Below are 26,549 nucleotides of genomic sequence, written 5' to 3'. Positions count from 1 at the left end.
CATCCCTACAGGAAACTAATGTTGAATATATTATCTTGCAAAATTCAAGTTTGGTTTCAGCTGATCACCTTTTAGAACAGCTCACTAAATGAGTAGAAACTATCTTTGCAGTAAACAGAGATAAAAATAAACACTAACACGTGTCTTACGTCAATGCTATGGTCAAAACTGATTGTAACTTTATACATTTTTTTAAATTACATAACATCATAGTACACAGTTTTATGTGAAAAGGCGTGGAAGCTACATGCGGCCAAAACAGGAAAGGACATAAAGTGACGGGGAATGGGTGGGGATGACTTTCTGAGTGTTTTCCACTTATTTCACTCATCACACTAAACACTGTTGTGCAGACATGCTAACAGCAGACTGTAGCAGTGACTGACTGAACTGTTGGGAAATATAAAAACACAAAAATAGCAAGACTGAAGAAAACATCCTTAGTTTGTCAAATGTTTAATTATAGGTTGTGAACTGCCACATCAGGAACTAAATCACTGCTGCAGACATCAGGATCAAGAAGCATGGAGGTAGGTTATGATGAAGTCTTTCAGTGTTTGTTTGACAATATGTCGCTTATTTTATTGGACTTTGCATGGCTTGGATGTTTACTGTGTAAATTTGACAAGTCTGTGAAACTCGTAAGCCTGAAACCAGTCACCTGTGAAACTGCTGGCTAAAATAACACTCTTGAGATAGGAAGGATTACACAGAACTACACCCTCTTGCACTGGCATGAAATCTGATTATACTATTGTGAATTAGTAGCAGAATGTTTAGTGAGTAAAATTGTTGATTGAGTGGCATTACATACATACATTTTTACATTATGTAAGTGATGTCCTTCCCACATTCAAATACTTGAGTGAATTTGAGAATCTAAATAGCCAGAGACTTTAAATGTGAGTGTTTAGCTGGTAAATTATCTACGGTGGTTCTTCGTTTTCTAACCAGTGCATGCATAAATATTTCCCCTGTGACTCTGGAAGAGGTGGGTAAAGTGGATGTATTGGTGGATGGATAAGGAATTTAAAGCATGTAAGGATGTATGAAATTTACAATATATGTTAGAATTTACACAATCAAAAGTGTTTTGTATCACTTCGGCAAATTCTTTGACATCATATCTACTTAATAGCAGAATTAACACTGTGTTCTAATTTATTTTAGCCGACATTCTTTGAGAACAACAAAAGATGGTTAGTCCACAAATATTTGCGAGGCAGGAAGTTGGATCTCAGGATGTTTTAGTTTCCTCCTTTTCCGCCGCTTAAAACAATAGCGGCTAAACAGTGTAGTAACAATGTCTGCTTCAACAGGATAACACATTATTTTGCTCACATTAATTATGAGCCAGTCTTCAGTGGAGGATGATTATAAACAGGCAGCAAGAACGCACACTTAGTGTGTATTATTGGGATAAATATATGTAAGAACTGAAGGGAAGAACATAAGAAAATGGCAGTAAAAAGCTAAAATAATGACAACAAATGGCAAATTACTGAAAATCCAAATGACCTCATGTGTGCAGGATTCTTGCCTGGTCAGATGTGACAGCCTGGATGCTGGGTCAGGGTGTGACACGGAGGTGATGATCCCCATCGAACATATGACCCTTGACCCTGAGAACTCGGATCCCACAGCCAATCTCGAGCCTTCAGCAGCAGAACTGGCTCAGTGTGAGGCCGAAGTAGGCACGCTGCTCAGCATCATCGCTGACCTGAACAAGAAGATGGGGTCATTAAAGGCACCAAGGTAACATTAGTCAAGACAATATTTAGATATGGGATTTATGAAACTGTGGCACCAATGTGAGGCATAAAATTTATCTGAATTAATTGATTTGAGTTTTCTCCAAATAAAGATTTTTTCATATTTTCCCGTCAGTACATTATATATTGGTCTGCTTAGCTTGTTTCAAAGTAAACACAGTTTACACTGTTATTTATAAGCAATTATTTTGGTGGTGTTCTGCAGTGAACCAGGGGACCTGAGATCACCAGGACCATCCAGGCCTCTGGTTCCAGACCTCCTGTCCCACAGGCTGGTCAGGAGAAGCCCAGAGAGGAGCATCGCCTCCACTGCCACGTCTGACCCTCCACTGACTGACAGAGGTTGGCAAAGACACACCTAACATTACTTTGTCATCTTTTGGATGCTTTACATCTGCACTGTATGTAGGTGATCTTTCCTGCAACTAGGCCAAACAAGACATTTTGTGTCCAATTTTATGTTAAATATTTAATCTGTAAAAGACAGCAAGTTAACTTGATAGAAAATCTTGCATAGAAAGTGAAAACTGTTAAAGAAAGCTTTTTTAAAAAAATATATTCATTTTTTTTTTCATAGGCTGTTTCTGCTCTGGTAGAATATAAAACTGACCCTCAGGACATGGGTTAGGGTTAGGGTTAGGGTCGAGTTACATGAGTAATTGCACCTCTACTTTTCATGCACTAGGGGGCGGTGGAGTAGTCTGGACTCAACTCCAGGAGGTTTTATCATCAGTGGAGGACTCTATCAGCTGTAAAAGGTCTTGGGCCGCCCCCATCACAGCCTCTGACCAGCACAAACACAGAGAGCACCTGAGAGCGGCCCAGGAGAGCTGGTTTAAAGCCACTCAGGTATTAAAATATTAATCTCTTATTTATAATGTGAGGTTTTTGATGTATTTTTTATACAGCTGCAGATTTCAACAAAAATCTAATGTTGGGTCAAATTTCCTGACAGGTTTTGCCACTACCTTTGCTATTCTCTGGTGTCATGAAGTGAAAAAACATTGTTGTGTCTGTCTGAGTTTTAATAAATTGCCATAGGAGAAAAATATGTCACTGTTCAGGCTATCTTTAGACTCCCGTCAGCCCCTTCAGTAATTTTGGCTCTGGTTTGCAGATACTGGAGGAGATGGAAACAGAGTTTGGGATTTCGTGCCCACCAGGCCTCCCAAAGGAACAGTATCAGGAGGACCTCCTGGATCTGGAGAAGCGGGACTCTGCTCTCAGAGGCACCTTACAGGGTCACCAGGAGGAGCTGGAGAGAGCACAGAGCAACATCACTCATATGGAGGAGAAGAACAAGGTGGGAGAGAGGGTTTCATTTACGACAGGAGAAAGTGAAATATAAAAATGCTGAAAACACCAATCAACTTAGGAAGTTTGAGAACATAAATAGTATAAAAACTAGTGATTCAACTCAATGAATGATTTCAAACAGAAGAAATAAATGTAGTACCTTTTCTCTTGTTTCTCAGCTGGTCGGTCTCCATAAAGCCTGGAGGTCAGGCAGTCGCTCTCCTTCCTACCGACCCACTGCTGGGGCTCTCAGTCCAGACTGGGCGTCTCCTCCATTCCCTGGTTCACCGTTACTCTACAGAAGAGCAGCCAGAGCGATGACACCTCTGTCTGTGGGTGGGGATGGTTCTCCAGTCGGCTCTGTTAACTCGTGCAGTCCCTGTCCGAGCCCCATCAGCCTGGAGTCTGAGACAGAGCGACTGAACAGGTGAGTCTGTGGAGGGGATAAAGATGGTTTAGTCTGCGGGGAGCAGCAGAGTCTTTGCTGGCAGGATATCTGTGTATTACTCAAATTTATTTGTATTGTGATAACTTATTATAGCAAGTTTGACCTGTCAAGGTCAGGTTGATTATATTGGCACGTTAGCATGGCTACACTAAATAAGTCGCTTTAAAATGGACGTCTATGAACCAATGAGTGACAGTAGCTATTTTTATTATTTATACAGTGTTTGGGAAAACTGGGAAAAAGACATTTTAGCATATAAGTTGCAAGCTCGAGGTTGTTGTTTCACGAAAAGCACTAAAAGCACTGCAAGTGTTGCAAATGGTGACAGCCCTGGATATGCAAAAGGAGAGAATTTGGAAAATGGTAACATGCAGGAAGGTCAATGGCAGTCTTAAACCTCTAGTCAGAATCCTGCCAGCATGACCAGTTCTGGCTTGACTAAACCAATACAGTAAAACTGTTTCTTCCTCTGAGGCAGCTTCATTATTTAAAATGTTTTATGAATTAAAGGTTTTTGCGCTCAATCCCCTCATATTTTCTCCTTCAATTTCACAGGTGCATTGAGAGGCTGAGGGCCAGAAATGAACGGCTGACTGCAGCTCTGGAGCGAAGGAAGGGAGAGTCAGAGCAGATCAGTTTAACACTAAACAGACTTGAGGCTGACTGCTCTGCCCTGCAGATGGCTCTCAGATACTGGTACACACATAAACCACAGCTGACACACACGTACAAAGGCCATTCAAGGCCATTCAAAAATAATGAATGTGTTCAGGACAGCCATTTGACAGTATTAATGTGGGTTCTTCTCATGCAGTGAGGTCGTATGTTGTCTTTGTGCTCGTGATTGACAGTGAGGAGTGCGAGGAGGCCTACAGCGAGCTGCTGTCACTTTATGACGCCAAGAAGCAGCAAGGCATTCCTCTGCAGACGGACTCAGCAGGTGTTTGAATGCCATGTTTGAATACTGCCTAAACTCAGTGGCTCGTATACAGTAGATATGCATGTCATCCACTCATGCACTAAACACACAGTCAGGCTCACAGTTTTTCCTCTCATCAGAGGTCGGTGACAAGCAGCAGCCCGACAGGCCATCAGCTCAGCTCTTGAAAATGGGAACTGAGGAGCTGTCCACCTCCTTCTCAACAGCAGGGGTCACAGAGGAGACGGAAACACGGAGTCACACAGAGCAGAGGTAACGTTTGAAAGTGCTCTTTGTACATTCAAGCACAGTAATATAAATGTGTAGAAAGGAAAGTATGCATTAATATTGGCCAACTGAAATTGCAAATAGAAAGGATTACATTTTAAACTATTGCATATCATCAGATCACTCACTACCCATAAACCCTTCAGGACATCTGAACAGCCAGAGCGAGAGGCTGTTCTCCGTCAGCAAATCGAGCGCCTAAAGAAGGAGCGGGCAGCCCTTCGTCTACCTAAGCCAAGCCCAGGAACTGTGAGCGAAATGAGCCCTGAAACTGGTCTCCCAGCTGGATCAAGAGGGGGACATGTGATGAAAGAAAACACCAAACCTCCTGATACCAAGAAAGAGAAAGCTTCTCTGTTCTATGAGCTCATCTCTGTCAGGGTAGGAGCTCCCTATCCTAACGTGTGCATCAAAAATCAAGATCTGAAGCAAACAAAAAAACTTTCATGAAGAGATCATGAGATAAAAGTATCTTTTGTGCTAATTTCATAGTTGTTATGAGTGCAAGACACTGCCAGCATCTCATACTGCGAATCTAGTGAGAATGGGGAACACTGAGAGACCTGAAACTGGTAAAGCAATCATAGTTTGACATTTTGAAAATGTAAATCCAAAACAGAAAAGGTGTTGACATCCTAATATTTAAAATGTTAAAGTAACAGTACACCCCCAAATCAAAAATATATTTTTTTCCTTTTACCTGTAGTGCTATAACATAGATTGTTCTGGTCTGCCTTTTCTCCAATATAACAGAACTGGATGGCACTCAACTTGTGGTGCTCAAAGTGCAAAAAAATATTAAAACCAGATATATAACCACACAGTTGTGTGCCTCCGCACACCGGTCAAGTTGCACTTACAGTTTACACCCATGTCTGGACGGATGTAAAAGATCGATACAATCAGCACAGTTTTAAGATGGTTGTGAAGGGTTCTTGAGTTATAGCCAAAAACAAGTTGTATGAGGTCACTGTGTCTTTGACCTTTGACCACCAGATTCTAGTCAGTTCATTCTTGAGTCCAAGTAGGTGTTGGAGCCAAATTTAAAGAAGCTCCCTCAAGTCCATCAACAGAAAAATTAGACAAATGCAAGGTCACAGTCACCTCTACCTTTGAACACCAATTCTAATGTTTATGTTTATGAATGTTTATGTCAAATTTGAATAAACTCCCTTAAGGTGTTCTTAAGATATCTCGCTCACAAGAATAAGACAGACGAGGTCACAGTGACCTTGAGCTTTGACCTTTAACCACCAAAATCTAATCAGACCATCCCTGAGTCCAAGTGGACTTTTGTGCTTAATTTGAAGAAATTCTGTCAAGGCATTCTTACGTATGTCCATACGAAGAGACGGACAACCCAAAAACATAACGCCTCTTGTCACGGCTGTCACTGACGCGGAACCATAAAAAATTAACAACAATGTCTCCTTTTAAAATCATGTCTCAGTTACTCGAGATAATCCACAGACCTCATTGTGTGCAGTTTCATGTAGGAACTATATTCTTTCTTCTGAACTACACCTACCAACCATATCAGCTCACAGATAGAAACCTCACCTAGCACCACTGACGGCGGTTACAGCTCAGTCGAGGGGGATGCCATCTATGTTTACATCGCGCGCTGACTGAAAAGGTTGAATTTTCAAATATATTTTTTGGCGCTTTTAGCACAACAACCTGAGTGCCATCCACTTCTAATATATTAAAAAGAAGGAGACATCTCTACGGCCCACATCGCCAGCACTCTGCAGCTCACACCAAAACAGCATGGACTAATAAAATCTAGCACTACAGGTAAGAGTTAAAATACATATTTTTGATTTGGTTATGAACTTCCCTAACCTCCATAGTTTGATTCCAGCTAGGATATGACGGATAACCATACAATTCTATAAATTATTAAAAACAGACAAATAAAGAAATTGTATCAAAATTGTGCAGACTGGAGCTTTCCCCTCCCACAACAGCCACAAAACAAATCTGATGTTTGTGATAAAGTATCTACATCTCGTGTTTCTTCCACTAATACACACACACAGCTTTTCTTATGCTATATATGTGTTCAACTCTTTATACACTATGGTTTATGATTAACTTTTTCAGGAGGAGATGTCAGATCTGCGAGCTTTAATCCGCCTCAAGGAGAAAGAGCTGAGGTGTCTGGAGTGGGGTTTAATGGCCCAGAAGGCCCAGGAAGCAGCTGGAGCGTTCGTTCCAGAAAGCCTCCGAGAGGAGATGGAGGATCGTAAGACCGAACAACAGGTAGGAAAGACTCCTACAGCATTAACAGAGACCTTTTATTTTAATTTTCAAATAATACAAAGTCAAGGTGAAATGAGCAAGAGGGAGCAGGACGCTGGTCTACTGTGGCAGACCCGATTCAAATCTGGGTGTCCCACATGGGAAATCACACATCCACCAAAGCAGAATCCCTCCAGGCCAAGAGGGATATTTTGGTTCCACAAGGTCTTCTGCTGGGCACAGATTCATACTGCACCACACACCTCTGTCATTGTCAAATGAGAGAGAGCTGAACAGCTTAACACATCTTTCTATCACTGGAGACACAGGACAACAGAAACCGTGGTGCACAGACCTTCGTGCACTCAAGGGTTAAAATATCCCCTCAAACAGTGTTTTCTTTTTTTCCCCAGTATTTTGTTTTAATGGTATACATGGGGCCACTTTTGCAAAACGACAGAAGGCCAGGGGCCAATACATTTTTAAAAACTATATTTATCAGTATATGCAATAAATAAATCGCCTGTTTTCTATCTTTTGAGATTTGCCATATACAGGGGTGTTACTAGAATTTCAGGACATCTGGGGCTTAGCCCATACCTTTGTGGGTCCAGGGGATCCTCTCCTTGCTCTTTTGTTATGAAGTTATTATCAAGCTCTTTTGTGATGCTTTTTTATGTACCCTGGCACCTTATTTACCTTCAAAGTACAAAGAAATCTATAGTGTGAATCAGTTTCTTTTCATTATGAATTAGAAAATGATTGGTGGGTCACCTGGCACCCTTTCCCGGCCAGACATAGCCTGCAGGCTATAAGTTAAGTATCACTGGTAGATGCACATCAGACTTTCTGACTGCTCTTACGGAATTCATCCTGTGGACTATTTCAACCAAAATCGCGATGACGCCCAATCGCAGCATGATGGTATTCCTATGTGCTCTGTTTAAATCAGTGGTTCCTAACATATGGGCCAAAAAAATGAAACAATGTGAGACTGACTGCGAAAACTCATTCTTTGGTTGAACAACTAAAAGTACTCTGACACTGCTTCAGATAACAGTCTGTATTTACAGTATATTCATTGATACAAAATTGAATGTGGAATGATTTATGAGTTTTGAAGGTAATCCTAATTGGATGTTTTGTTTTAGAGGCTCAGTGAAAATGCAGCTAAGTTAGGAGGTGATGGGGACATTGCTGATCCTCGATCCAGACCCATTCTGAAAGAACTGCAGGCCGTCCTGCAAAGGTGAGACATTGTCATTTCTCTGCATGCAGCAATCCAATGTTTAAAGCTAGAGTGCAGGCGCTTTAGCTGATGCTCACATTGAAACTGACTAATTAATTTCTACCGAGCAAAACTTTTCAAAAATGTTGAGCACCCTACCATAAATCAGGTTTGATCCTTACTCTAAATGCAGAGGGTTTTTTTTTTTATCTGTAGCACCCACTCCAAAAACTAGTCTTGGGCACTTCTTAGGATTTTCTAGCATAGTTTCTGCCATACTTCCTGCCCCCTTTAGCTCTGGATAGTTAAAACATGTCAATTTCGGTGTGCCAGTCGCCACAGTCACCACAGACACCACGACAAATGCAGTATAGTACAAAATACAGAGAGCTTTCCCTGGTAATTATAGGCTTAATCAGCACTGTATTGTTTGAAAAGGCACTGAATGTAACAAAAAACATGATACCTTACTATAAAATACTACAAATAAAAGCACTTTATAGATGGCATATATATATAATGTATTAAAACATTAGCCTTTTTAAATATCTTAACAAGGAAACCTGGTAAATGATTGAATGTAATGTCAACTGGGCATTCACAGATGAAAGAAAAAAGGTACCCGATGAATGTAGTCAGTGCAGAAAACGAATCATTAAAGCATCTGTTGCCTGGTTTTATCTGTTGCTTAGGAACACTATCAGCAGAAATGCAGCCTTTGGACATAAAAGGCCTCTTGTTCTCTTCATCAAGTGCTTCAGAGAGCATCTTTTTTCTCCTCTGACCTCCAGTAGTAAATACTTCTAAACAAAGCTCTGCTGTTAGCTCTCTGCACCACATTCGCTCTCAAGTCAGGGACGCATCATGAAGACAACTCTGATTGTTTACATGATCTGGTTTATGAGATGATCTTTAGTGCTTTAAGCAAAATTATCACACTGACATGATGTTTTTCCTTTGTTTTATGTGATCTTTACTTTTTCAGGGAACAAGCCCTGAAAAAGAGACTGGCTTTAGTCCAAGACTCACTGAACACAGCTCTGTCAGACAGCACCTCCCACAGGAGGGATAACGGAGAGCAGATCGCTCGGCTCACACAAGCTCACAGGTAAGGATTACAAGAAAGGCCTTTAATAAACCGCTGCATGTTTTTGTCTTTTTTGTACTGTCATTGTTAATGCAAATGTATCTTTCTGGATTTCTCTCATTCCAGTAAAGCCTTGAGCTCATACCGGCAGATTCGCAGGAAATACCGTGAGCATGTGTGGCGGCTGGAGCAGAAAGTGGCGGCCATGACGGAGAGTCACCACCACCAGAGTGGCGCTCAGAAAGCTGCAGGGGAGGCCTTGGAGTGGAGGAGGGAAGAGACCGTTCTGTGATGTGAGTCTTCAGACAGAGGATCAGCGTCATAAAAGTCACATTTATCCACATCAACTATAACAGACAGTACTTCTGAATTCAAGACACTCACATGTTTTTTTTATGATTTGTCAACTTATTGCTCCATTTAGACAGAAGCATCATCACTGCAGAATTACATTTTTCAGCCATGACAGCAGTCTTGTTAAATGGATGGCCCTGGTGATTAATCCTGCTGACCTTGTTGATCCTCTGACTCTTCCTCTCACGCCACCAAAAGTTTGAAACTTGTGGCTTTGAGTGAAATGGCCAACAACAATTAGATGGATCACCATGAATTTTAGTTAACGCATTAATTTTCTGTTCAGAATAAATTGTAAGAACTAATCCTTGAAAAGTCCTATATTATAAATAGTTCAATTTTCATGTCTTTGGAAACTTTCAAAACTCTGAATCCAACAAGAAATGCACAAAGTCCGAACTGTGAAACTGTGCCTTTAAAATGAAGTTGTGATGTCATAACTTAACCAAAGAGGAAGACACTGCAGCTATTGTGCTGTTATGGTCATTACACAGCTGCAGTGACGGTGCAGAAACACCAAAACACAGATGTGGAAGACCCTCAAACAATGACCTATCAGAGCAGATTTTCTGGAGGTGGGCTTGAGACAAATACAGGTATACTCAGGAAATCAATATGAGGTAAATAATTGTGCTTTTTTCAACACTAAAGCATGCAAACATGTTTTAGGAGAAACCTCCAAAGTAAGTTTCACCCTGAAAATGAGCATAATGTGGGACCTTTAAATTTTCATCAAACCCAGTATCAGGTCAAAAAACTACAATTGTCCAATATGTAATAAAAAAAAATATATTAAAAAGTTTATATTAACTGAGTGAACAAGAGAGAAATCAGGGGAGATATGTGACAATTAACACTAAATTTTCTACCCTTGAAAAGAAATATGTACCTATTCATCTATTTATCTGTCAACCCATCAATGACATCTATATCAGTCCGTTCATTTATTCACTGAAGAGGTAAATAGAGTATTTAGGGCAGTAGAACATAGAGCGCACTGTCAGTTTTTCAGTCTTTTTTAACCCTTGTGGGAGTCACCAATAAAACGAACAGGAATCCAAAGCTTAACTTGTCTAACAGGACTCACACGTCACACGACACATTCCTTATTTCAGAGAAGCAGCTGTCATGCAGTCATGAAAGTGCGAGGCTGATTCAAGGACTGAACACTGTGAGGACCTCGGGACTGACCTCGAGAGCTCACATGTCCTTTTTCCCGTACAAGCTGACTGTATAAAGCCAGTCCCCTCCAGCCGCACTGCCGTCACAAAGCTCAGAGAGGGGGGATGGGGGCCAGGACAATGGCTGATGTGCTCACAAAATGTACGTCATAGATCTCTACATCTTGCTCCCTTCTGCTATTTCCACCTCTTTTAATGGTCAGTGCAGCCAAATCACACCAAAAACATGTTTCCATGTTTCCTTTATTTCTAGCAGCCATGCAAATAATTCTATACAGCTTGTTAGTAAATTACTTGCTAAACAAATAAAACTTTATATTTGGGACTTGTTTAAAATGATTTACAACTTCAGTAGGAATGAATGGGCTTCCAGCTAAGAGCTACAGACCGGTTAGAGAAGTTAGACGGTGTAAAGATGACAATTTACAATCCAACAAGATGTTGGAGGCTCTGCAGCAACCTGGAGGGAAACCTTACTTGTGTGTCTTGATAGTATAAAAAACATAGCCTAATGGGATTTCCCATTCTTAACGGCCAAAAAGATAACTTACAAAAAAATTTTCTTGGTGCCAACAAAAATGGTAGGCTATAAGATGAAATTAGTGTAAAACTCATCCTCTCGGAAAGAGCAATGGCTTAAAGTTAGATTTTTTTAAAAGGAAAAAGAGCACTCCACTGATAAATCATTGCACTCCTGCAACATTTCTGATTTTCACAATAGACGGGACCAAAACCAATGCAGCAGAACCAGAGATATCGACTTTTTCATTCCACACATTCTCCTTCATTGTTAATACCTGGTGCCTACATTACCCACAATGCAACTTAACCATCAACAGTTAGATCAGAGACTCAGAGGTGTGTCCTGCTAGTAGTGGCTAATGTAGCCTCAAGCAGAGGCAGAAATACTGTACATGAAACTGTACTGATTCTTATTTAAAATGCTGTATTAAAAATTAACAATACTGTTGAATAGGCTCATGTTATACATTGTAACTATCAAAGAGAATATATGTATATATGTCTAACTTTTTGTCATATATTATGTTGTATTTGTCTTTCTGTTGTTGTTCCCAGATTTGAAAATGCAATAAAAATATAAATATTAAAAAAGAAAATATTAGGACACCAAAAGTAGTGGAATGTAACTAAGTAAGCCTACATTTACTTAAGTATTGTACTTAAGTACAGTTTTGAGGTACTTGTACTTTACTTCAGAATTTCCAATTTATGTTACTACTTTATACTTCTAACACATTTCAGAGACAAAAAATGTACTTTTACACTCTAATTATTTTTATGCTGCAGATACTTTGCAGATTCAGATTATTTATTAAAGAAAATAAAGGTCAGATCAAATAATAAATAATAAAACACTATTATAAATTAAACTACCCTGCATTGTATAAAGTTATGGAAATGACCTCCAACTTTACCAGCTGCAACATTAATGTAATGAACACTTGAATGCATCAGTACTTGCAACCCAATGATAGACATTACTCTGACACGGGCCATTCTGAATAATAAGTAATTCTACTTTTGGTACCATATTTTGATGTTAATACTAAGTCACATTTTGAATGCAGAACTTTTGCTTGAGTATTTTTACACTGTGGTATTTTTACTATTACTTAAAGGAGCAGTGTGACATAATTACAGAGATTTCGCGGTGTGTAGCAGTAAGGATTGCAAACTGAAACCAGCTGAAACTTTTCAAGATTGAAACTGTGTCTTGTACGCGGTTTAGCACATCGCAGACGGGCTGCTCACCGAGGGCCGCTGTATGTGCTCACCTGGTTTCTGATCCAGATGTTCAGGAGGTTCTTACTGTGAGATGAATTATCTGTATGGCTTCCTCCCTGAAAAACAAACAGACCACATGATTAATCTGAGCCCGGCGTAAACTCTGTTCCACTTTATGTAAAGTGTCCTAACTCTGCGACCGTTTGTCGGATCGTCTTACTTTTTTCGCCAGTGAAAGCTCCCGGCTGTACCTTTCAGAAGCCTCTCTATTCAGCCCTGGAAATCGAGTTTTTTTACGGGACCTTGTTCAATAAATCTGTGATGACAGATCTGAAATTGGGTGTCTTCCGCCCATATAGTAATCATATTTCGGTGATAAAAGCATATTAGCATCGATGCTAAACGCCATATTGGTTTCCCATGGTTCCTTTGGAAAGAGGTCAGAGGTTTGTTTTGGTTTTGTCGTCCAATCAGCAGACCGACCGACGCTTTGTATCCGCTTACGTATGCCATACATCATCTGGAGCAAACTGCACTGTGATTGGTCTAATCCTGCTGTATCTATCGCGCTGTTATTGGTAGCGCCTCATGCATTAGAATAAACTCTGGTAGTCCCTATAATAATAATGAGACATGGGTAGATCAGGAGACAGTCTAAGCAGGAAGGTCTCACATGGATGTAAACTCTGTGTTGACTGCAGGCAGAGCAGGCAGGAGAATCAGGCCCCTCTCTGAAGTGTCAGGAGTGTGATGTGGCCCTCTGCATCTTCACAGATAGGAGCTGCTTTGCAGAATGGTACAGATAATGGGATACAAAAAAACTGCAAAACAAGAAATGATGGGACTTTATTTTTTGGAAACGTGTATCTATTTTTTTTTTTAACTATAATAGTTTTAATGTTTATTTTTTCTTAGGAGAAAGGTTTTCTACAACAAAAAAGCTTGTACATAACACTGTTGTCTCATAGCTATTTGTACATTCAAGTGACATCACTGCAGCCTAAATATTCTGATAGCCCCTTTTTTTTTCTAACTATGGTGGCAGATGCAAAAGCACAAATGGCCCGATGTAGAGCCAGTTTTTGGTTTGTCTGTTCTAGGTTATTGTAGAAACACTGAAGTGCAACATGGTGATCTCCCGAAACAAGGACCTACTCCTTATGAAGATATAAACGGCTCATTCTAAGATAACATAAACACAACAATTAAATTTTTTTTGGTTGCTAAAGAAACCATACTTTTAATATTCTTTCTATTTCTGTCAATATATCCACCAAAATCCTACACAATGCAACTTTAGGTAAAAGGTCGGAGTGTTTCTTCCACCACTCGACATTACCGCATTTTTGGTTTTTGGCATTTCATTGTATTTCTTGCCAATGCAAAAGACAAATTTTTCAAGATTTGTACATATAAAACCAAAACCATCAATAGGCTAGAGGCAGATACAACTGAAGGTGATGGGGAAAATATGGGGTTTTTTTAAATTTAGTTTAAGAAACCATCTTACTGTGACCATCGCTTCATACCCATCCTTTGCTCTTTACCTCTCACTCATACCTCAGTTTCTCTGCCTTTACCCTTCATTTCTTCTCGCTCCATCTTCTCTCCTCACTCATCTCTCAATCATCTCCATCCCTTCTCCCTCCTCCAGCTGACCCCCCTGCTCTGACCTACCCGGGCCGGTCAGCTGCAGCTGTGACCGACGGTCAGGAGGTTAAGGCAAAGGTTGAGTGTCACACCCACAGGGTCACAGTGATGCCTGGCTGTTGTGTTAGCCTGTGAATGGAGGGTTCAGAGTGCCAGACGAGGTGGCAAGCCCCTGACGCCCTGATGCCCTGACTCTTGCCTGAGCTTGCCCTTTCCCGAGCAGAGGTCAGCGCAGAGGGCCGGTCCTCCGCGCTGCCCCCATCCCTCCAGGTCACCATCGCTATTGTTGTAATAGCTGCCATTAGAGCAGATGATACAATTATCATTCCATTTTGTGTTCGCTCTCTCTAAGATCTATGTTAAGCTCCTGAGTTCATCAAAGGTTTTTTAGACAGCATGATCGCTGTAACCTCAGGGCAACTCTTAGTATCAAAGAGCCTGCATTATGCCAAAATGTGCCCTTGAGAGAAAAAATTATTTTTATCATGCTTGGCTCAAAAAAAAGAAAAATGCAATGTAAAAATACCATGTTACAAGTCCTGCATTCAAAATCATACTCAAGTAAAAGTACACAAGTATTCCCAGCAAAATGTACTTAGTTATAAATATGCATACATGATATATACAAAAGTACTGATTCTGCAAAGAAATTCCACTGGTTAATGATTCTTTATCATATACAAAAAATAAGGCTGTTAAATCATGCTGGAGCTCATTTTGACCACTTTATACGTAATTAAATTATTTCATTTGTACCATATTGTCACTGATAAGCTCATCTTTTTTTTTTTTAAATGTAAAATCCTAGCAAGCAAAGTTACATATCAAATAAATGGAGTAAAATATTTGCCTCTGAAATGTATCGGATTAGAAGTACAAAGTGGTATTGTATGAAAATCTTTAAGTAACACTCTAAACAACAATGGAGCTAAACAATACCCAAAAAAGTTTCTTTGGCTTTTGGTAAACAGTGCTATATGGAAGGAGACATGCACTTTATATTAGTATTATACTGTTGTTTTTTAGCCTGGGGGGCCTTGAATGATGCCAGATAATACCATGGATTAGTCAATATACATATTTATAAATGATACTTTTACTTTAAAAATAGATGATTATTAATGATTTTCTTATTAAATATTGGCTTAAAGGATCCATAATCCTAAACTATATGCTTCCTGAGAAACAAATTATGTGTCCTTTTCAAACATGGAACACCTGGAACATTTCTGTTCAAAAAGGGTGAGACCCACTGCTTTAATTTGTTTTCCTCATGAGATACAGTTTGTAGGCTGTTTCAGTGTAGTGCTTTTATTGTATTTTTTTGTTAAAGTTTCTTGGATCCCTGGTGCAAACCAGGATGTTTCTACCAGTTTCAGTTAGAACCATTGTAATCAAGAATGTGTAATTAATGGAGGTAGTTGCATAACGCACAGTAGAAGTAAACAGCAGCAGCAAGATAGCAAAATACTTGTGTAAAGTACAAAAAAGTTGTACTTAAATACAGTTTTCTTCTTAAAATTTTCTTACTGAAGTGCTGACAGGTTTGGCTTTCAGTTAAATGTTAGTCAAACATACTTCAACATTTTTATTTTTTGAATAAATAAAACCTTCCTTTAACCTTGACCCAAGATAAAAGCATGAAAGGTCTAATCTAATCTTGCTCATGATAAAATGATTATATACGTGTGTGATGAAATGTGCATTGTTTTGTGAAAGTGCACTGAAGAACAAGTAGAAAGTCAAACACAGTATATGAGAACGGACTGATTTTGGGGTTTAAATAGCCATTGTTTTGGACAACACAGAGGCTGTAACATTGTCATCTGGTAGCATTTAAGCTTCACATCTCTGGACACATTTTAAAACCCCCACATGTAACAGCCAGCGTTCGAGCCTGTGGATAGGGGAGTTTTTCAGTGCCTGGGAAAAATACTCAAACCATTATTAGACAATGACAGAGGCTGTCAATCAGTATGGGGGGTGGACGCAATCACATGTCCACAAGAAAGGGAGGGGCAGTGACCTCAGGGTTTTAGGTCAACTCATTTACTCTCTGCATCCGTTCCTCATTTTAATAAGTTGTCCCTCTGTAAGCTGCATAAAGAGATCACAGCCCGCGCCGTCATCCCCGCGCCCTCTCTCTCATCAGCTCACCTGTCACAACCACTCCATATCCCCTGTCATCTCCTCCTCCTCTCTCTATCTCTTTATTCTCCGCTCTGTGCCACGTTGACCTGACACCTCTTTTCTGAGCTTTCTGACACTGCCTGCCCGTGGGGAGGTCAGGAAGGTGGGGGTACAATTGGCATGGAGAGGCACGAAAGAGATTTGACCTCAATCAAATGACCGATCACATCCGCTTTGTGCCCTCGCCCACTCACATAATGACAGCAAACAGCTCAGACCAAACATCTCAAGTGAAATCTTGTTGCCAGAGAAACTGAGTCCAATTATGGGGATTTCCATGCTCAAGCTCCTGTTAAAGGATTGCATGTCCGCTGGACAAGAGGTCAAGAAAGTTGTTTGATCCCTTAAATTCATCCTGGATCCTTGGATCAATTCAGTGAGCATCGACCTATAAGCTAATTTAAATTATAAAGGTTTGTACTTAGCACACTTATTGTAGGAAGGCATTGTTTTATTTGGTCCTTTCTATCATGATGTAAGAAGGAAGGTTTTTTTCGTAAAATTGGAAGAAGATAAAATAAGAAAAAGACTATTTCTTTAGGGGAAAAGCATTATTACATAACTAAGTGACAATGGACACATAGCCCTTCCACAAGCCACAACTAATGCTAAACTAATGCTAAAGTAACAAAACTGCTCAGTGGAATAATTGAGCAGCATCTATCAGAAATATCACTAAATAAGATTTAAATAAAAAACCTAAGAATAAAAAGCAATGACTGTTCAGCTTACTTAGTGTAGAAGTCCATGGTTTGCAGTCTGAAAAGCATCTGAGGCACTGTGACTGTAGTTCAAAAGTTGGAGCAACGCATTTTGACTTGGTTACCTGGAAGTGTAAATGCTATAATCAGCTGAGAGAGAAAATTATGAATAAATAAAAGGATGAAGAAAGTCTTTGTGAATGAACTTGTGCTTAGCTTCATTTGTAAGCATTGGCTATCGGTCTGATGACAATATGCCTCCAAGGGCAACGGCCAGGAAGTGAATCTTTGAGCCAAGACTCCAAGACTTCTTCTTCTCTGTGCTGATCATTTCGGATAATCGATGTATGAAAGATACGAAGCAAGTAAAAAGCTAAATCGTTCTCAGACTATAGCTGATGGGTTTCAAGACGCAGACCATTTAGTTGCGACTCAAACGTGATTGGTCAATGCTTCCCAGACTGCAAACTAAAACCAGAACGCTTCAAATACCAAAATTAATTGCCCACAGATTCTGCATTTATATGCAGTTGTGTGTTTACAGAGATTGTCCTTTTAGGTAAATTTTTTTGTCACATTACTAATTTCTTGCGTTTTGTGAGACATTTCTTGCCAAGTTGGTCATTGCCTTCCTTCCTTCTTTTTTCCTTTTAAAAGAAACCAAACTAATTTGCCAAGGTTTCAAAGTGTCAAATAGCTTGTGAAAGGTGTCTGAACACAGCATAATGTCAATCTAGATTTCAAATGATTAAACTGTACGGATGTAGTTTGTGATGTTTTCAGCCTACCCTTATTGATAAGGAATGACCAAAAACTAAAACTGTATAAGATCTACATAAGCACTGAAAAAGTTTTATTAAATTGATTATAATTAATTTAGTAAAATAAGAGGTAAACTGTGATTAAATAAAATAAAAACATGCAAAAACACTGGTGTGCTGTACCAAACTTGATAGCCTGAATCCATTCATGAATAGAGCTTGACATGTGTTTGTGATATTCCTCACAAAGTCGTGTCCTAGGGACGTCAGAGTCGAGCTGAACGCAGCGCAGATCAGTGTCCAGACCAACAACAGATCAGATAATCTAAAGAGGTCAGTGAGCTCCTCAGTTTGTGAGCCGTAGATTACAGCAATAAGGTGTTCAGAGGGGAGAGGCAGCCGAGGGAGTGGCCTCATCCTAATCCCATTAAAGCATTTGAGTCGTCTTCACTGAGCTAATTTGGTTAATTTTCTGTCAACCCAAGCACCTTAGTTGACCTAGGCACTGTCTGGTGATAGCAGAGGGCACGAGCAGGGAGCAACAGATTGGACACAGATTTACGCGAGACTGAAGTTGCTGATTGGGCACACAATCAAATTGTTGTGGCTGCACAGAGCCTTAAGGTTAATGTCCTGTCTGGAAATATCAGGCTTCTGGATGGATAAAAGAAAAGACGTTCATCTGTCAAATGGGCTGTCTGCTGACAACTTATTGACAAGCTGTCAATTGTAATCATTTTACATTTGACCCAAAACATTTAGCTAAATAGTTTTTTAGGGGATGCTAGAGGTGGTTCACATAAGCCCCTTTAACCCCATAGATCTGTTGGCAGCATCATAAACATTTATTGTCTGCAATTCAAACTATCAGAATTTTATTTTAAAATCAAGTCAAGATCTGCCAATGGCATGTTGAATTTGCTGAAAGCTATGAAGGTCGAGGGTGTAATTATTTTTTATGTTTTGATCATGACATTTGAATGTAAAACAAAGCACAAAAGCAATTACGACTATAATTGCGTTCCATACAAACCAAGGAAAATGTGTATAAATGATGTCACAAGTGACCTTAAAGCCAGCCATAAAAATATCTGCATTTGAATATTTAAAGCTTTATGCAATAAGTTGGAACAATGGCATCACAGTTGACAGAAGGTCAGTATTTGCAACTGTTGAACTTCAAGTGACGCTAAACAGAAAGAAAGGGTGTGCTGCCTGGTGATGATTCCTTACTTGTATTTACTGCAGAAGTCAAGTATAAAACTGTTAAAATAATAAAGCTACACTATGATTATATTAACAATGGGTCAAACAGGTGATGTGAAAGAAGTCATATGAATGCTTATGCTGGTGTGTCAACTTGAGTGTGATGGTATGTTAAAGTCGTTCTGCTGCCATAAAGTACAATAGAGATGGGGTTTTTTTTGCTATAAATTATCATCTTGAGGCAAATTTTAAATGAAAAATGTAACAGTTATAGAATAATGGCGGATTGGTTCCTGTATGCCTCGCTTCTGTTATGCATCAAGGGGTGTAGGTTTTGTTTCAACATTGGGGGGCAACACAATGAGGGACAATTTTGTGCATCAAACAATTTCCTGCATTCTGATTGATTTTTCTGCATCAATTCAAAGTGGAAATGTCTTCAATTGTGTCAGAATAAAAGTCTTTTGTGTTTTTATTGGCGAGATAAATGCATTTTTTAAATATTGAGAAGCATGTGTCCCCTGCATACCCCCTGAAATCTAAACCTTTGTTGTGCCATTTTGTCTGCCACTAGGTAGACTACAGTCTCCTGGGAAAATGAAGACTCTATTTGCAGCACAAACAAAGTGCGTCACCCATTGTGCAACCAAAACAGAAGGAGGAGAGCTCATAACTGCCATGTCTCTGGTTTGAGTCTGGTTGGAAATCTTTGTTGCATGAAAAAAATGGACAAAGTGAGCAGGGAACATCTATCTAGCTTCAGTGATGCCCAAGGTTCAAAAAGAGGCCTCACTGGACCACAAAAACATACGTACTGATTAACATGTATCTCATTTGTTCGCTCCAGAACAGGCTCTTATGGTCTTGTAGACATGTAGCAGGCTTTAACCCTTGAAGACAAAAGAGGCAGCTTGTCAAATTCAAAGATTTATATCAAAAAGCTTAGCCTATTTAAAAAAAAAAAATCAACAGATATCTCAGTCCCAACAAGACTGAACTAGCAAGGCATTTTTGTGTTTATATCTGTGGTATTTGTTTGGTTTGGGAAACCCCACAGTCCATAGAAAGCATAAACTCAAATTGGCCAGTGGACTCAGCAGGGATTAGAAAAAGTGTCTGTTGTTTGGTGGTTAATAAGGTTTGATCTAATTGCTGGAGAAGTAAACTAGGTTTCATGACATTACACCACAAGACGCTCCAACCAAGCAAACTAGTTGGTGAAAAAGTAATTTATAATGTACTCATGGGAATATTTGTTCGTTTATGGACAAACAGGGTTATAGCAATATTAACAAATATGTAATTTTTAAGAAATTATGAAAAATCAATTACTATATTTGATGAAACACAGCGCAAATTATATAGTAAAATGGTCTACACTATAATGTGAAACACAGATGACGATAACCAGCATAAACCGTATTTTAAGCAGACACATAATAAATAATGACAAAAAATGACATTTGCATTTTCAAACAAAAAACAGCTAACTTAAAACTACTAAGTCCAAGACCAGACGTGATGGGAAAGTGGGCCTCGCAACAATACTTACATTACAAAGGTTAAATGCCATCAAATATGGACTGAAGCAAAACAGTGAGTTGTGAGTTAACACCATGTTGCAAATTTTGGAAATTATTACATATCTCTTTTTTTCCCATTCATTTTGACTTTTGGACTTGCGACCTTGCTCTTGAGTTATTGAAAATGTTTGGCATTCCTCATCAGCTGTGGCGCTACTAACTTAAAAATACAGGTAAAGTATGCAGATGTAGTGCCCAAATCTGAAGGCAGGCCCAAAGTGAAGCAGGGACAGGAAAGCCAGTAACAAAACTCCAAAACAAACCGAAGACGAACTGACAGAGAACATAGAAACGGGGCTGGTGTAAGTAGGGAAACAGGTTGACATCACTTTTCTTGTACTGCATACGAACGCTTTCTACAATCTTTGAACCCTGAGAACATTGGTTTGATTTATTTCAAAAACATGGGAAAAGGGCAATAAGCAACTTAACAAGAAATGTTCCATAATTTGCCAGAAATTTGTAGATGAAATTAGAGGAATTTTTTTTTTTTTTTAAAGCTATGGAGAAACGCCAGAGAACTATTTTTCTATTTCTCATATTTATATATTTTAAATAATTTTGCAGAATAATTATTATTTTTTAAATTAAATTTAATTAAATTTATTAAATTAATTATTAGATTAATGATATACAAAATAAAATTTTAATTATTAAATTAAACTAATTTTAAGGTATTTTTTTTCCTTCGAAGATTCCATCTTCAGTCACTCATTGCTTTTTTTTCCATGTTTTTGAAAGAAATTAGGCCAATTTCTTCAGGTTGCAAAGGGTTAAACAGAGGAAAAACATGACCTCAAGAGGAGATCTGAGCAAATCATGACACAGACATAGAAAAAAAATACTACATTGTTTTGAATGGATATGTGTGTTAGTTTTATTGTGAACACCTGCTCGGTCTTATTGGTGATTTTCCTCTTGGCACTTCAGTTTTTTTTTATAGAATAAACAAATAAAAACATATTGTATTAATTAGTGTTTTCTTTGTTTCTCACTGTTGTCTTGCAGCTCTAGCACCACCCTGTAGTACACAAACATGAGAGTGGTTGTCTTATAATCCAACTCTCAGTAAAAAGTGAATAACCATCTTTTCCAAAATTAGATCTATCCTAAATGTGAGAAATATCGTCATCTGGAAGAAACAAGTACACACCTATTCCAACAAAACTGGTATTTCCAGAAAGTGTAGATGCTTTATGTAACTTTGAAGCTACTGAAAAAATAACAACAAAAAGAAGAATATTATTGACATCAGAGGTAAAGTAGTGAGCCACAGCAAAGCCATGGCTTCTTCTCAGTTTAAACTCAGTTTAATAGCAGCTTCATTCAATAATGTATCTTACATTTACATCAGATACATGGAGAAAAAAGCTCCACTGCCGTTACAGTACACCCGTCTATTGACTTCTCTACAAACAAAGGGTTGATATCTTGTTCAAAGCAAACAGGAGATAGCTTATTTGAATGACAACAACACACACCAAATGGGAAGTTTCCCACCATCTCCAGCAGGTCCTGGGCGTGGAGGGGGGCAAATATTGATTGGGCTCTGCATGTTGCTCTGGAGTCACCCCAGCAGATGTTTTTCTTTGGCAGGTTCCACTGCCCTGTGTATTTTAAATTGCTCCGTCATTCGCTCGAGGTCAAAGGCCCAAGAACGGAGAGAACGTTGTGAGCAGAAAGAGAAAGAGAGAGGGGGGGGGGGATTTTTCCTCTGGCCTCTGGGCCAAAGGGCAGCAGAGGCTAATGAGGAAGGAGCAGTGAGTCATGTGCTCTTGCTTGTTCACCCGCAGTTACTCCTCGGAGTTAAAGTTTAACCCCAGTTTTCAAATTCCTCTGCACTTCAACTAATGCAGTTAACACACTCCAAGACCAATAATCGGGCAACCATGTGCAGAGAATCACCTAAATACCACAGTTTCAAACCAAGGTCACACTCAGTAAATGTAAAAAAAAAAAAAAACATACAATGGCCATGACTGTGGAATTCTACTAAGTGACATTTGGTTGTATGTGAAATACTGCAAGACGTGTCATTTAGCAGTTTAGTACTTTAATGTGTCACTTTCATATCATCTGAGATTCTGACAAAAGCCTCTTGTGTTCAGGTGAAAAGATTATAAAAGCAGAAACGTGAACCTTTGCTTAACAGGTGATCAGAGTTCAGCAGCTCCTGCAGCCTACAGGACTTCACCTGGTTGAACCTGTCTGTGGCCTATATAAAAAAAGTTTGTCTGTGTGTGTGTGTGTGCGTGTGTGTGTGTCTTCAGGTGAGTGAACTGCAGGTTTGTCTGCTTCACTCTGATGGCCCTGGACTCCTGACTGTGTCGAGAATGCACAGACTTCGCCACAGTCGACTTCACACTGAGAGCAGCTGCATTCCTGACCTGCAGTTCAAAGAGCAAAGAACACACACAAACACTCACTCCCAGATATATAGTATATAAGGCTTATGCAAGCACAAGCATGTGTACACTCTGCATCTGACTAAAAAAAAAAACACACATCAACACACAGTGACACTTCTATAGCGGCTACATGTACACAAACATCCATAAGTGCACTGTGTCTATTGGCACACACACAAACACAGTAGCTACAAACCCAGACAATCTGGTTTTGACCTCACTCATCAACACTGCAATCCAGGTGACAAAAACATGTCAGAAAGGTCAACAGTCCAATTTCCTTCATCCACAACACCAAATTATGTTGCATATGCATGACCATAATTATTGTTTGCAATCAGTTTCTTGCTGCTTATCAACTATTTTAATGTATTTTTCTATCACCCAAATCCTCTAAATGTATCATTTATATCTAAAAGATTCAGAAGCAACAAGCCTTGTTTTTATGAGACTTAAGGATTAACTGAACTCATGAACTTTGGAGCACATGTGCATAAACAAAGTCTTCACAAAACTGTTAAAAATCTGCATTTCCCCAGAAGGCAATGTTTGCAAAAGACAACGTACAAACTGGCATTTCTGTGGATATTTCTTGTTCATTGGTTATGTTTGTCTACGTTTCACCGTTTATGAGTTTGTTTAAAAACTTCAGTTTATTTCACCCTTAAGTAGTTTCTTCTGCAACAGTTAACTGATGCAGTTTTGTTTAGTTTTGATTTGGCCATGTTTTCGTGTTGTGATCAAACATATGAGATGAATGCACTTACAGATTTACACTTACAGTTTACCACGGTCTGACATTCAGCAGAAATGAAAATGTCACCAAGTTGCATTTCATTTCAATTTTTTATTTTTTTCTAATTGAGCCAAAGATTATACATACAGTACATTGCTGTGCCAATGGCCATTTTCATTCATATGAAATAATTACAAAATTATTATTTTTATTATTCATTCATCAGCCCCAACTCGCATTTGAACCTAGTACCCTCCTGCTGGGAGGCGACAGTGCTAATCACAACACCACCATGCTTTGTATTCCTAGATTTTAAAAAATATCAGAAATAAGCTAATTTCAAAGAGAAAGTAAAACTTTTCAATTAAAAAACACAAAAAAATAAATATCAATCAAAAAAGATAAAATAAATGTGTATATATTAAATGAAAGAGCTGCTGCATGGGAGCAGCACACATATAATTAAAATTTAGACTGTAGCAACTCACAGTGACATCAACACTTTACAAACTTGTACAGAGGAGGTCTACAAAACAAATGTCTGTTTCTTGGGTTAAAAACTAGACATTTTATTACCCTTACAGGTTTATATTCTCTTCTCAGAAAGGTCTCCAATGTTTCTCTTTCATTAAAATTTGACATTGCTTAAAAAAAACAACAGCTGACAGTTAGACTTCTGTTATTAAAGTTTTTAAGCTCAACAACTTTAAATCTTTACAGGTTAATGAGTGAATATCAAACACTATCCCACATGGTCTGACCTCTGCTAAATCTTACACACAGAGGCTTAAAGGACAGCACTAATTCAACTTACAGCAGCTTAGCTCGGCCCCGATAACCTCTTAACCAAACAAAAGGCCTATCCATGCACAATGAGTCTCGCTGTGACGGATGTGGGTTAAAGTTACCTTATGGTCACATTTTAAAAAGGCAGAAATAACGTAACTGACAGAGAATTGCATAAGAGAAATCCTTCCCTTTTTTTTAATCGACTTGTAAGTCTTTGCTCCTTTGACATTCAAACATCTTGTGAGAGACATAACGTGCCTTTGAGGAACACAAGGATCAAATGTTTTGTCAATTGGGGGAGGAATTCCTGTAAAACCATGTGATGAGCAAACATTTTTTGGTGCATAGAGGATCTTTTAACTCGGCATGCTTCGAAGTGAATACCTCCTCTGTGGGTTTTTTTCTCCTTTGTTTGGAGGCTGTTATTGGAAACCTTGGTTGTAGGCCCTGATTGTTTATTTTGTCCTCCCTTCTCATGACAATGCTGTTGGCATTTCAGACAAAGCAAGACAGGAATTCCACAGGAGCGTTGCCAGCTGCCAAGACGATATACTATGAGTGACACAGCAAATTATAGTTAGGTTTGTAAAACAGGAGCATGTGCATGTAACAATACCTTTGTTAGATTTACAGTCTATCGCAAAGGGGCAATACAATAATGTCTACATATGAAGATCAGTTTACTTGTCATGATGAGTACTGCAAATTCTGAGCAAACACAGTAGCATTTTCTCTTAAATACAGCAAATCTACATATAATACTACTCTGCAACAGCAAATATGTTTTGATGGAAATGATGTGTGCCAGGATTGAGTGTTATGAAAATAATGAAGAAACTTTAATTAACATATGCAGCAAGGTGCATAATGTTGAACGAATCGCCAAAATGTTCACCTAAAATGTATTGCATTGGTTTTTCTACAATATCCGACTGCAGCATGAGGAAACACTTTTGTGCAGGGTACAGGATGTGAATCCCGGTCACCACTGTCAAAGTCCTGCATTTTGTACACCCATCATCCACCACAAACACCTCCCCATGACTTGTGTGCCCTTCAAAAAGAAAAAAAAGCTTCCAGAAAACAGTCACATTACCAATCAAATTGTAAAGGGGAAAATAAACTAGTAGTATATGATTGTAAGGGCTGGATAATGCTAGAAAATAACTACTTTATGATGTTTTCATACCTCCTGGGAAATCAAAGTTGTGCAGAGTTGTTTCGAATGGCCACACTGGAGGAAAGTGTGTATGGCAAATAAAATATGATAACAGTAAGAGGTAACTTTTTGTCTAGGTTTTGTATTAAGTGACCAAGGGGATCAACAACAGTTGAAACTGGTCCAGGATTGTGTGATAGGGCTGCAGTTAACAACCAGGAAACAGGCTGCAGTGTAACCACTGGGAGGATATTCACGCTGTCAGTTTACATCCATTTTTGCCACTGACAGGCTAAGATTGTTTCTCTAAGTATCTTACAACACTGCGTCCCCTCCAGAGATAGACCTTTTTGTAAAAGAGAAAGGTCCTTTTAGTTTGACCTTATAAAGCCCTTAAATCTCTATTACCAAAGCAACCACACTCCATTTAAATAAAAACTCTCACCGTCTCTGGCTTGGTTGAAATCAATCCTTAATTCACCCACTTAGATGTGAAAATATGCTGGCTCTTACTGGCTATTACTGTTTATTAAAATGAAGTCTGTTGGGTTTGGCAATAACAGTTTCAGGGCTGGTTCAGTCTGGTTCTGGTTAACTGCAAGTGTTTGTTTTTGCCACTGACAGGCTCAGATTGTTACAAGTGTCTGACAACATTACTGAAAGGATACCTACAGAGATAAACTTTTTTGTTAAAGAGTAAGATCCATTTTAGTTTAACAGGAAACATCCCCAAAATTGCTATGGCCATGTAATAAATGGTAATTTTATCACTGCAAAACACACTTCATTCAAAGTCGACAGAA

At 39.0% G+C, this 26,549-nt stretch overlaps 1 protein-coding gene across 2 annotated transcripts; it reads left to right on the top strand.

The window, feature by feature from the left end:
• The first annotated feature begins 369 nt into the window (after positions 1 to 369).
• ushbp1 (Usher syndrome 1C binding protein 1) lies at positions 370 to 11,884 on the top strand. 2 transcript variants are annotated; one of them, XM_042512076.1, is made up of 14 exons: positions 370 to 530; positions 1,532 to 1,755; positions 1,978 to 2,114; positions 2,458 to 2,621; positions 2,890 to 3,075; positions 3,248 to 3,495; positions 4,072 to 4,212; positions 4,368 to 4,456; positions 4,576 to 4,708; positions 4,870 to 5,104; positions 6,830 to 6,988; positions 8,119 to 8,216; positions 9,181 to 9,303; positions 9,409 to 11,884. In XM_042512076.1, exons 1-14 carry the CDS (start codon positions 525 to 527, stop codon positions 9,572 to 9,574), a joined length of 2,109 nt encoding a protein of 702 aa, XP_042368010.1. In that variant the 5' UTR covers positions 370 to 524; the 3' UTR covers positions 9,575 to 11,884. The 2 variants fall into 2 exon arrangements, with proteins under 2 accessions (XP_042368010.1, XP_042368000.1); XM_042512066.1 differs by having other exon boundaries at positions 4,843 to 5,104.
• The last annotated feature ends 14,665 nt before the right edge of the window (positions 11,885 to 26,549 follow it).

This window comes from Plectropomus leopardus, chromosome 3, assembly GCF_008729295.1.
Source record: "Plectropomus leopardus isolate mb chromosome 3, YSFRI_Pleo_2.0, whole genome shotgun sequence".
NCBI classification, from domain to species: Eukaryota; Metazoa; Chordata; class Actinopteri; order Perciformes; family Serranidae; genus Plectropomus; species Plectropomus leopardus.
Note: the sequence above shows the minus strand (reverse complement) of the source record. Positions and strands in the feature narration are given on the sequence as shown.